This window comes from Hypomesus transpacificus, chromosome 6 (genome assembly GCF_021917145.1).
Source record: "Hypomesus transpacificus isolate Combined female chromosome 6, fHypTra1, whole genome shotgun sequence".
Classification (NCBI taxonomy): Eukaryota; Metazoa; Chordata; class Actinopteri; order Osmeriformes; family Osmeridae; genus Hypomesus; species Hypomesus transpacificus.
In genome coordinates, this window is record NC_061065.1 from 1,522,052 (window position 1) to 1,534,381 (window position 12,330).

Genomic DNA, 12,330 nt, shown 5'->3' on the forward strand with positions numbered 1-12,330 from the left:
TTTAAAAAAAATTGGGGGCACTTTTTGAAAATTGTGAAATAACATTTAACCTTTGTTCAAGATAATGAATATGCTTATTTAGGCTAACAGTATATGAGCAGTAATAAGTCTCGTAATTTACCTCCACCCCAAGCCAATCTAGCTTCAATTTTTCTATGGTCGCTGGGTGAGTTAATTTAGTCCTTAGAACCAGAGATGGTAACGGAGACTGTGTTTGATTAACCTTAGGTGTCCTCACACTCGCAGGTCTGATCAAGAAGCGCTCCATTTTTTCTTTCATTTTTTAGAACGTTCGATAATATACGCGCATGCAACATAGGTCAAGGCGCAAATCCAAAACATTCTATGGCAGGGGTTTCAAACTCATTTTAGGTTAGGGGCGCACTTTGATCTCAAGTGGGCCAGAGCAGTAATCATAGCATAATAACGCATACATAACGACAATATTTTACATTTAGTCATTTTTAGCAGACGCTCTTATCCAGAGCGTCTTAATGGTTTTTGATGATAAACCCTATTTTAAGGTCTTTCTACAACTTTCCCCGTGAGCACGCTTCTATTTTGAGTAAACAACTCTAGAAGTGTTCTAATTTCTCAATCAGAAATTTATTTTCTTTTTTTTAATCCATGGCTTGTTTTGAAGGGAGATAGGCAGTGCGCTTTGGATAGGCTCTTAAATGGGTTGCTTGGCAACGATAGACGCTTTCGCATTTTCAACAAGGACGTGCATCTTAAAACCAGGCGTAGCTACGACCGTGGTCTGTCAAGCTTGGTGCACTTGATGTAAATTCAAATCACAAAGTCGGACGTAGCTAAGACCGACGTAAGAGTTAAAACCAACTTTTTTACGCCCAGCTGGTGCACTCGGCTTATCTGCCTGGGCTCTCCTCTGCTGAATCCCTTGCTTTGTGACGCGTTTGACGTCAAATGCGTCACAAAGCTAGCAGCGAGTGCTGCTGCCTGTGGCAATGAGCGCTTCTGCCTCCGGAGCAAAATCGCATTTAAGTTGGTTTTGAAGCAAATACTGGATCGATAAAAAATCGATAAAAAAATCAAAACGTTTGTTTTGGGGGCAATTTTTGCCCCTCTCCTAGTGATATCAGGGGCAAAATGATATTTCTTAGGGGCATTTTTGCCCTTTGCCCTCGTGTATTTCCGACGCTGGTACCGTATAGTTATTAAAACCTTGATCTCCAGTATCATTGGGTTGTTTCTATAAGTGTCTACATCCCCAATTAACTCTACTACAATCATAATACCCTTTGATTAAGGCAATACCTTTTTATAATGTTTTTTTTAATTATCGTGACATTTTTTTCAAATTGCCAGCTACAGAAATTTTTGGATTGTTTGTGATTTGGTCTTAGTGACTTAGGAGTTCTCTTGACTACCCCTAACTTTTCTACTACTAATACTACTACTACTAGCTACTTTTAGCCTTAATATGTTTTGTGAATACGGCCCCTGGTCTTAAACGTGATAAGCTGTACGGTACAGATGATATCATGCAGTGTTTTAATTTTGAACCACATTTGTTCTTCACCAAATTCATAGCTTTCTATGGAATGAATGGCTCAGGATGGCTCAAAAACGGCTGCTTTGTACGTTCTTTCTAGTCTTTTATGTGAGATGAATACATGTGTGTTGATGTGTGTGTGTTCCCCATAAAGTTGAGTCTTGCATTTCTTATTGCTTGTGAAATCATTCATCAACTTTATGGAGACAAGCTTTCGGTCAATGGACTCATTAGTGTTCCCAGTGGACTGGGTCTATCCATTGCATTCTCTTTCCTTGCTCATTAAGCAGTCTTCAAAGTGAAATCAATCCTATTTTGCCTGTGTGGGGGTGTGTGTTCTCCTTTGTTTTGGAGTTGTGTTGAGGCAGTAGACGTACACTTCTAAAGCCAATAAAGTTAAGAAATTGAGTGCAAATCATGCTGATTCCACAGTTGATTGTTTTAAATTACAATATGTTGTGCAATATACAATATGGCTCATTAGTCCAAATTATGGCTGCAGACGTCTAGTAGATGCCAATGTATCGGCTGAATCACTACAAATCTTTCAAATGTATCATAGAGACGGAAAACTAGCATTTGGCCTCTCCAACATTTCCGTATTTTAGACTAACAACCACAACTTTACCTTGTTTAATAGCTTATAACAGGGTTTCATGTATTTACCTGCTGGTAGGAGTGTTCTCTACTCTGACCTGTAATTATAAATCTTTCCATTAACAGAGCAGGTGTAAGGAAATTCATATTTCTCCATGCTACAGTATGCTCTCTGTGCCTGATTGTGATGTTAAAATACCTTCTATTCAGTAGCACTTAATAATCAGAAAACAGCACTTAGCAATATGTTATTTATTGTCATACCTGAAAATGTGTCCATGCTCTGAATGTTGTATTTCAGAACCTGTTGTATCACTGTCCGCTTAGGGACTGCACCCAGGAAATGTTGCACTTAATCATTTAATTTTGCTACACTGTAATATGCTCTATTCTAGTTGAGATGTTTTAGTTCACTGTGCCTGGTAGCTCAGATGTGGTTACTTAGTACTTGGTTAACTAGTGAATACAGGCACAGGCAATATTGGTCATGGTATAATATTTGGTAGCTAAGAGAAAAGTATTATTGACCTAGATTTAGCTTGATTGTCTTTCACACGATGGATGCGGTATAATGTATGGTTGTTGTGATTACGTTTTTGTGATATTATAATTCTCTACAGTGCATATCCCTGAATACTGTATTTTAAATAAAATTGTGTGCATATTTTAAGCCTCAATGCAAATAGTAATTAGTGTCAGTGGTGGGATTATTAATCTTTTTTTGTTGTCTCCCAGTAATTTTTTGGGCATCTCATGCAGAGTTCTGCTTGCCTGCCATGGCGCCTTTTGTTTCTGATTGTTTTTTGTCAGCACACTCAATTATGAAATGGTTGCCTGATCAGAAAGTAAATGTGCATCACATCGTCAACATTTCACTAACAGTTTTTCAACGTTGATCTCTGTGTCAAAGGCAGGCTTTGCTTTGATTGTAGTCTGCCTACCAGACTATTTAAAAACATGAACACCTTCGTTGAGTCTTTTAACCATGTACAACTACCATTACATATCTCCCAAATTGACTGGCTATGCTAATGTTTCGCCTACTGTTTTTAATGATCCATGAACATTTAAAAAAGCATGTGCCGTTAAAGAAGAGGGGCAAAAATATGCCTGTCCGTCAGTGCTACATTAATATTTGTATTTATTGGGTGTGCTCACGCATTCGGCGAGCACAACCATTGTTCTCTCACATATACTGTATATTATTTGTTAATTTTGGCCCCCTAAGGATCCGTCAATAGTTGAACTACATAGACAACGTCTGTGTCAAAATGTTCGTCTTGGTCACGATTGCGTTGCTTCTATTGGGATTTATGTTCCGTTGCACTGTTTTTAGAGGTTACAACCTTTTTGTGGCAAATGTGCCTTTAGCCAACGAAGGGTACTCAATGCTAGCTACGCCACCACGTCAGAACACGTTAGCAACGACGCTTGGATACAACGTGCATAGATCGTGCCGTGGAGTACTCGCAGCACATGTAAATTTAAGCAAATCAAGACTTGCATGTACAGTAAGTAATGTCACATTAAATTATGTATTTAAACTCAAGCTTGTGTGGTTTGTCACTGTCTTCAATGCCACAGCCTAAACTTTGTTAAAAGAAACATTCTAATTTCTGGCACTTTCGAACAATCCCCTCAGTGACGTTTGGCTAGTAACAGCAGCTTGCTCGTAGCAAACTTCTTTTGAATTAGCCATTTCCCCCTAAATTAATGTCAAACTTATTTACGTTTTTGGGGGCATATTTTCAGTTAGCAGACGGTACTGTTTGAATCGCGATTCTATCCTGAAATACTGCCGGTGACAACGTTGTTACAGTAGCTTGTTTCAAAGGGGGTTCGCTTGTTTCAAAGGGAGTTCTTAATGAATTATGAGTAGACTAAATGCTTGAAAATATCGCTATAAGTCAAAAACTTAAGGGGACGGACCCACTTGCAAGCGAGCACACCCTACAATTTCCCCAGAAATTGTACCCTCTCTAGTTACATTAGTGCTTTCATTCACACTTAAACACATTGAGTTTTTTTCACTTAATATAGCATACTTTGTGTGGCAGTCTGTGTTAATTGAATAATCAACTGTATTTGAAGATTGCTTATTTGCATACTGTATCCACTGTGTCTGTTCTGGTCTTTGCAGATATCAAATAAGGAAAGCTGAAAATTGTCATTTAGTAATGGGCCTCACAACATGAAGGTGCTTTCACGTTTTCCTTGATGGTCCTAAATATTTAACTAGGCCTCAAATAGTGTTTTTGGTGTGTTTGATTTAGAGAATGTGTTTGGGACAGAATGGCTTTCCTCAATACACGTTATACACTTCCCTAAGTGAATGAGGGAAGTCAATAAAATGTTCAGACTTATTTCAAAATTAATACTTCAAAATCTATATTTTTTGCAATGTTAAAATGGGAAATGCTCTTAGACATTGAATCGATAAGAATACACAGAGGACTGAGGCATTTAGTGGTGCGGTGAAGAGGCTGCCATCGGCTCATGCTTGACTAACAATTTCCACCTGTCCTTGAAGCGTTATTTATTCACTTCCCTGACTTGCCCTCCAACCCATTTCTCTGCATATTTTAACCTAGCGGCTGCTTGGATCATAACTCCCAGTGTCTATATTTTTCCTGACTTTGGCAGGCTGTTTTATATCTGAGAGTGTGTCCTTTCTAATGGCTACATCAATAAACTAAATGTGTTACTTAGCACTATGGAATTATGTCTGTTAACACTAATGGAATAAAATGAATTTCAGCGTTAAAAATTATATGCTATCTGTAGTTTGTACAATGATGTTATTTTCCTTATTTATTTTCAGTATCAAAAAGGTGATCCGACATTTTCATTAATCCCCATCAGAGAAGAACGCTCTGATAGATGGAAAAAGCCCCGAGGAGATGCTTGTACAGTAGACACGCACACACAAACATCAGATGTGTATCATGTTACAAGGCACAACTGAGGAGGAACTCACTCAATTTAGCCCTGAGGTTTTAATAGGAAGGCCAATGGAAGAAAGATGGAGGCTATAGAGTTTCACACTGGCAGCCCCATCTGCTCCCTTCCTCAACTGACACCATCACACACACTCGCACACCCACTCACACACTGTGTTAGTGAACAGTAAAGAGAGCAGCAAACAGAGCACCCCAATGCTTCAGGGGCCATACATTAAGCCTCCAGTCAGACAAGCATGCCTCGAGCATTGGTGCATTGTCGGTTGTGCGATCTATATGAGGTCAACCGGATTTGTGCATTACGGCTCTTTAGAAAGCCATAATTTCGAGCTGATCTTCCTTCAATGGGAAAATTAGTTTAATGGTGCTGTGGAATGCCACAAGGACCCACTGAATCTAGCCATCCTCTTGCTGAGTGGTGTTCATTGTAGGAACCCCTTCACACACCCATCCAATGGTTCCTCCTCCACTGTTTTTTTGTCGAGATTCCAGCAAATTGTGACTGGAGGGGAGAGACAGATCACAATACACCCCCCTCCTCATGGGCCCCTATTCTCATGGATTTCTCAAGGGCCTGTGGCCGAACTAAGAGAAGAGCATGAGGAGGAGCAGAGAGGGAGGGCTAATTCGTCAATGATCTTTACCTAACCCCCCCTCCCCCTCCTTTTCTCTCTTTCTCTCTCTCTCCCGCTCACTTTCTCACTCACTTGCCTGAAGGCATTCAAGTAATACATCCCTCCCCCAACCTTACACCCACCCCCCATCGCACATTCACTCACACACACACACCCCCACTGACTGGCTCCGACTCACGCACGCACACACACACACAGAGAGAGAGTCTGTCTCAACACGTCCAGAGGGAGAGGATGAATCGAGCTGTAGTGTTATTTTGTTCAGAGAGTGTGTGTGGTGTTAGGAGAGTTCTTTGAGTTATGTTGTAGGCCTGAGTTCTCACTGAGTGATAAAACGGTGATTATAGACTGAGGCGTTCAGACTAGGTTTTGCAAGACGGGGCGGTGTCAGGGCTTTGTCTATCCTACAACAGAGCCATACCACTTGACAACCCAGGAAGATCTGTGTTTACCACTGACTGCTAAGGAGTTGAGCTAGCCAGCCACCGAGTGGATTGAGAGAGCCACTGTTGGGTCTGCACTCTGGACCAGTATCTGCACCAGAAGGAGTTTAGCATCAGCAGTTAAAGTGGATTGCTTGTTGCCATGTGCCCTACAGTTTGAGCAAGTCAACTTCTAGAGATTCCTTTTTTCTACAGCTCATACTGGGGATTTTGTTTTCTCTTTTTTTGCATTAGGATTTTTAAACTAAACAGGCTGTCATCTTGTGACTTTGTACTTGAATAGATAGGCTTTATCTTTTTTTGTGTGTGAAGTTTTTAAAAGGATATAAGTCAATGTGAAGCCGTTTGGAATATGGGAGTTTTAACGTTGGATTTATGCTGTGTGGGAACACAAAGGCACTTTTGTGCTCAGTTTTCAGTAATTTTGATAAGTATGTAACACCAATGCTGTTTTTTGTTTGACTGTGCCCTATGCTGAACATATTGTATGTAATGCTTTGAGGGTGTTTAGTTTAATTTATTATGTTTCCCAGAGCTTGTTCTTACATATATTTTTAGGGAAGGGACAGAGTTTCTGTTCCCAAGATGTCCGGAATAATAATATGCCTATCCAATCAAATTTTCTATACTCACTTTTTTGGGGGCTCAATTAGAATGTTTGTGTGTATACCATTCATTAGCCTTGCTGGTCATTCCTAGTAAGATAATTGGTGTGGTATCGAACATGGGGAACAATCGATCATTTTCATTTTGTGTGCTTGCGTGAAAGATCCGTGGGTAGCCATCCTGATAACGTGTACTACACAATTCATTGGACAACTTTCTTGCAAGTCACTTGACATATATTGCCCCATTATCGGATGATTAGTGTGTATTGACCTTTTCAGCTCACACCCTTCCCTTGCTGAGTGAACATAGGCAACCTTTGTGACCTCGCTCCATATGTCGCTTTCCCTGTCTCGCTCTGTCTCTTGTTCTGCCTGTCCTCACCCATATTCAAACTCACTCTCTCTGACTATTTCTGGTTCATGAAGCAACAGCATTAAGAGACTGTCTCTGAGGCATTTTTTTAACTCTTCTCTTTCATCTTCTCTCTCTTCTTTGCAGTATTTGCAGCTAAACTCTCACCGACCATCTCCGATGCCCTGTTCAGTGTTCCGGTAGTCACACCCTCTCCCACCCCACCAGACATCTACCTGCCTGCCAACATCAAGCTTTCAAACGCCCAGCTGGCATTCTTTCTTCGCGAGGCCAAGTCTTCGGGGCAGCCCAGTGGCAGCAGTGGTGGCGGCCCTGGTGTCGGACACCCCCTGCAGCGCTCTGAGAGTTTTGTAGTTTTCCAGACCAAGGAGCTTCCGGCAGTCAACATCACATTCGGGCCTTTTACTCAGGACCAGACCCTGTCCAAGGAGCTCCTCCAGCCAGCCAGTTCTCTGGACATTCCCGGGCGGCTGACGGTCAACTGGAAGGTACGGGCGTTCATCGTCCAGTCCCGCGTGTTTTCCAGCAACCCCACTGTCCAGGTGCTGTTCTACATTGCCGGACGTGACTGGGACGACTTCAAGGTTCAAGACAAGCTGCCTTGCGTTAGACTCCATGCCTTCAGGGACGTCCGGGAGATTAAAACCTCCTGCCGGCTCAAGTGGAACCTGGCCCAGTGTCTAGCCCAGCTGGAGCTTCCCCCCACCTGGTTCAACACCAATGTGGCGCCCCTGGGCCGGAGAAAAGGCTCCAGTGACGGGCTGGATTCCCTTACTAGCGAGACCCTGCAGGCGGAGCTGTACTACACCCTCCACGTACCGGATGGAACAGGGGAGTGTGGGGAGACCTCCGGGCGGCGGGGGGGTTCAAGGGCTGAGCCCCTCACCCAGCATCCTCTCCTCCGCATCGGCAGCATCAGCCTGTACCAGTCGAACCAGGAGCAGCAAGTGGTGGACAAGCAGCTGGACAAGAACATGTTCCTCAGGCTGCCAGAGAAGCCCCTCAAGCCTGGGGAGACACTCAGCATCCTCCTCTTCCTGGTGCCCAACTCCACCGTGGAGCTGTTCACCCTCAAGTAAGTCGGCTTCTTCCGCCTAGCATTTCCATATGCCATACGACTCTCTTATGTAAGCCTTAATCGCGCATCACTGACACATTAGGTACATACGGTTGAGTTTGTAAACGTCTGATTTTCACATATTTCATCCTCCTCATTTGTTTCTGTTCATAGACTGGAAATGTGTAATTATGCCATAGGTATGTGGAGAGGAGGGGAAGTTGAGTGGAAGTTACATCTTAACGTATTAAACAATAAATGTTTTTCTTACATGAGCATGGGAGCTTAGAGCAATGAATCGTGAAGAGAAACAGTAATGCTGCACCATGGGTGACTGGGAAGTCTGTTTTTGTTGTGTTCTGTATAAAACACAGTATACGACCATCTTTTACGAACACATATTCCACAAACACATATTCCAAGAAAAACCTTGCAATTTATGCATAACACTGTGGGGGCCTTATTTGATGTCCTAGCTGTATTGATTCCTGCATAGTCCAGAAAATGAAAGAACTACATCATGTCAATCTTTTAGAATCTCATTTAAGCTAGGCCTTTGAGGAGATGAGACTATAACTAAGTCTCTTGACAGAACCGGCATAATGGGTATTAATTGACATCTGTTCAAATTAAATTCTTTACAAGCTGACCCACTTTTTGTCGAATTAGAGCTTAGAGGATAAAAGACATATCTTCCCTAGCCTCTTCATTTCTCACTTGTATTTCGCTTTTGTCGCCTTAATGGGAAGGGTTCGAGATCCCCAGAACGGCAAATTATTCTTAAAATTTAGACAAGGCATTTTTTTCTGCCATTCTGGAGATAATAAAAAGAGAGGGAGGAGGTGCCGATATCCACTGGTTTCCGAGGCATGACGTGAAACGGTTCGTAAATACGGCACCTCCTAAATCAAAATGGAAAGTCTCAGACTTCAATTTAAGGATTCACTGTGAATTAATTAGGCTCCAATAACTCATTAAGCCCCAACTGGAAAGACACTGCTACGATTTATGCAGGCAAGGATGGTTCATTAGTGTTATCTCTCAGTTCAACGTAAAAGACTGCAGCCTCATGGAGGGCAAAACTGTGTACAAACTGTATGGATGTGTGTCTGTGTTTGTCCGTTTGCTCATGTGTGTGGTAGGAAAGTACTGTTAGGAGTGTTAGGAATGAATAATTTTTTTTTAATGATTGTTGCAAAACAAATCACATGGTCAAGGCCGCAGTAAACTTATATGTGGCCTGGGACCTGACCATTTGTTATAAAGTTGATGAGAAAGAGCATAACTATCCCATACAATTGTTTTCACACCATCCAAGCAATGTCTACACCTAGGGAGACAATCTCTCAGAAATCTAATGGCCAATCTCTCTTTCTCCCTGTTCAGTCTTTCTCTAACCAGCACTGTTGAATCACCCAGTTCACAGTGGTACTGGCTTAAACTCATTAGAAATTGCTGTTACGGAACAATTTCAGTCAGAATTAATTAAATGAGAACCGTTAATTTGAAGATGGCTTTCAGAAATACTTACTTCAGGAAGATAGTGTGTTAATTGTTACCTAGCCTAGGATACAGTTTCTGTGATTTCAAATCTAGTCCAGTGTCCACCGCTGTGGCCCATCACGGTTGCTGGTCTCTTGAAGACAGCAGGAAGTGCGGGTAAGAAAGAAAATTGAGGGCAAAAGAGGAAATCTGAGGGCCCTTGGCCAGTTGTCGGCAATGGGATGAAATGAACCTCACTAGGAACCAACTGTTGAGGTGTCCCCCCATATAGAGAAGATGATTAAAGATGTAATAAAGAAAGTATTTTAAATATGAATCGAACCCCAAGAGACACATAACCTCCCCCCCTCAAGTTGTCTTCTTCCATCTCCTTTTTATTTCTCTTGCCTTTGAAGGTCTCGTCTGTCACTGCAGAGTATCTCATATAAGAGAGTGGAAGGGAGGAAGTTGTGGAAACTTCTGGAAATTCTCTTTGTTTTCCTTGTGCTGTTGTAGCAAACATGTGTGTATATGTTTTTCTTTTTGCAGATTGGAGTTCCATGTTCTGTTGCCATGGTAATGTGAAGCTCCACACTGCAGTTTTAATCCATCTTGTCTGTGATGCTTGTCATCGTACAAGGGAGATATGTCTAATGACTCATACATACGGAATATACTTCAGCGGAAGTGTCACATTTATAAGGTTTTGAATATACGGCATATTGGAGTTACTACAATTAATCATTTTAATCCTATTTCTATATATGTATCACCCCCAGTAACAATTGAGAGACTTTTTGAGTTGGAGGAGAAGAGTTAGCTAAAGAGAAAATGACTCATAAAAGAAAAATGTGGTTAAGGCACTTTCTAGTAACATGGCAACTTCCTGAGCCCAGCCTCTCTTTCTTGCTGTCCGCCTCACATACGCCTCGCGTCAGCCTCAGTGTCTCGGACAAGAAACGTCCGTATGACTTACCCCTGACTGAGCACAATCAGATCAAGTGACTCACGAGAAGCCGTCCACCCACGGGGCAGTATTGGACAACACAGAGAAAGGCAGTGGTCAAAGTGGACAGCCTTGTCACATCCCTTGCATCTTCCCTTTTCTAGGAAATAGTTCTATTGACCTCCCTCGCCAACTGAGTTTCCCACGATGTGATCCCACCTTTGCAGGTAGCATTGTTAGAAAATACTTGAAGTGATGGGGCTGTCTTTCTATCTCTTTCAAGCACAAGATGAATGAGTTATTTACAGCCAGGAAAAAGCATTGTCTAGAAAGCTATTTGCCGTTGCACAGTGGAAGCACATATCCAATTCCTTGGGGCCTTGAAGACATAAACCTTATAAGCGAGATGTATGTGGCAGATGTTAAATAGAATGGCCACATCTTTGAACTTGGGTTTATATTATAGGAACATCAGTGTGTGCTGCAGCTCTTAATGCAGGTCAAACCCAAACCAGGCTTTTAGCCCTGAGGTAAGTTTTTGTCTTAAAACGGCACTCCAGGATTTAGAGCTTTTAGCTTCTTTTGAAGACTTATTTAGAGTGTCGCAATAGGATACAGATGATTCAGATGTTATTTAGGTCACTTTGAAGAATCTGCATGTGCCATTGGCAAGTATGGGACCCAGTCACTTTGAATAATTCGCATAGCCATTGGCAAGTATGGGAGATGGGTGAACGTAAGTTAAACGTTGACAGCTCATGGACATTGTAGGGTCAGAAGGACTTCCTTCCAATCAAAGAGCTTCATTCAGCCAAATGAATGTGGTGATGGAGCCAAGGTCACATTTGTACTTAACTGACCTTTTTATTTTTCCTTTAACCTTGCTCTTTCAATTTCTACCTTAATGGGGTAATCACCATATAGGTTATTGTCATGCTCTGGTAATTGAGGGAATAAGATGACATGATTTTAGATTGACCGTGTGGACGTGCAACCACACGTGGGTTGTGGGTCTCACAAATATTCATGTTCAGAAAAGGTGATGGTTATTAAGTAATCTTCAACAGAGCAAAACCACTTTAACTCCACGAAGGATGAGATCATGTGTAACTCCAGCATGGAGACGAACAACACGATCCACTTATCTGGGCCTGTCTGCTCGGACCAGGCAGACGTCTATCCCTCGGAGGGGTTTAGCATTACCGAAAATTAGTCGTACAGTATTACTCAGTCAACGTCAATTTCTGTCTTTCTTTATTAGATCTCTTCTATTAGATCTCCACAAAGGAGCCACACCTTCCTCCCTTTACTCGACCGTCCCTCCTCCTACCTTTGTGTATCCCTCTATTTCTGGTTACCCCCAGCTCTGGAGAAGTTTAAGCAAGGCTTAGATAAGAGCTGTGTTTTCCTCCCCGGGCTCTGTCCCTTAACCTGTACCCCCCTCTCTCATCTTGTCACAGACAGAAATTGGTCAGGCTTTTTTCCGCTTCCTTTTTTTCCTTTCTATCTTTTTCTGTCTTTCTCTCTTCTTTTTTTACCACACTTTTCACAGAAACTCCAGAAAGCTGTCTTTTTCAGTAACAATGTACACAGTCGTGCCCAGCAGAAGCATTTGCACTACCTGATACAATTTCAAAGAGGGACTGGGAAGTTGTTGCTTTTCTTTGATTTTAATGATGCGTAAAAGCCACATGCTAAGTCGTTGACAGCTAC

At 42.0% G+C, this 12,330-nt stretch overlaps 1 protein-coding gene and 1 long non-coding RNA gene across 3 annotated transcripts in view; one reads left to right on the plus strand and one right to left on the minus strand.

The window, feature by feature from the left end:
- The window catches only part of tmem132e (transmembrane protein 132E), a 277,060-nt gene that overhangs the window by 204,596 nt on the left and 60,134 nt on the right, over positions 1 to 12,330 (plus strand). Inside the window, exons 1-2 of one of the 2 annotated variants that reach the window (XM_047021184.1) lie at positions 5,920 to 6,582; positions 7,259 to 8,207. In XM_047021184.1, the coding sequence (XP_046877140.1) occupies positions 6,504 to 6,582; positions 7,259 to 8,207 (1,028 nt within the window). In that variant the 5' untranslated portion in view covers positions 5,920 to 6,503. Of the gene's footprint in view, positions 1 to 5,919; positions 6,583 to 7,258; positions 8,208 to 12,330 lie in introns of those variants that run through there. The other variant, XM_047021185.1, reaches the window with a different exon arrangement.
- The window catches only part of LOC124468457, a 49,113-nt gene that overhangs the window by 29,735 nt on the left and 7,048 nt on the right, over positions 1 to 12,330 (minus strand). The window lies entirely within an intron of this gene.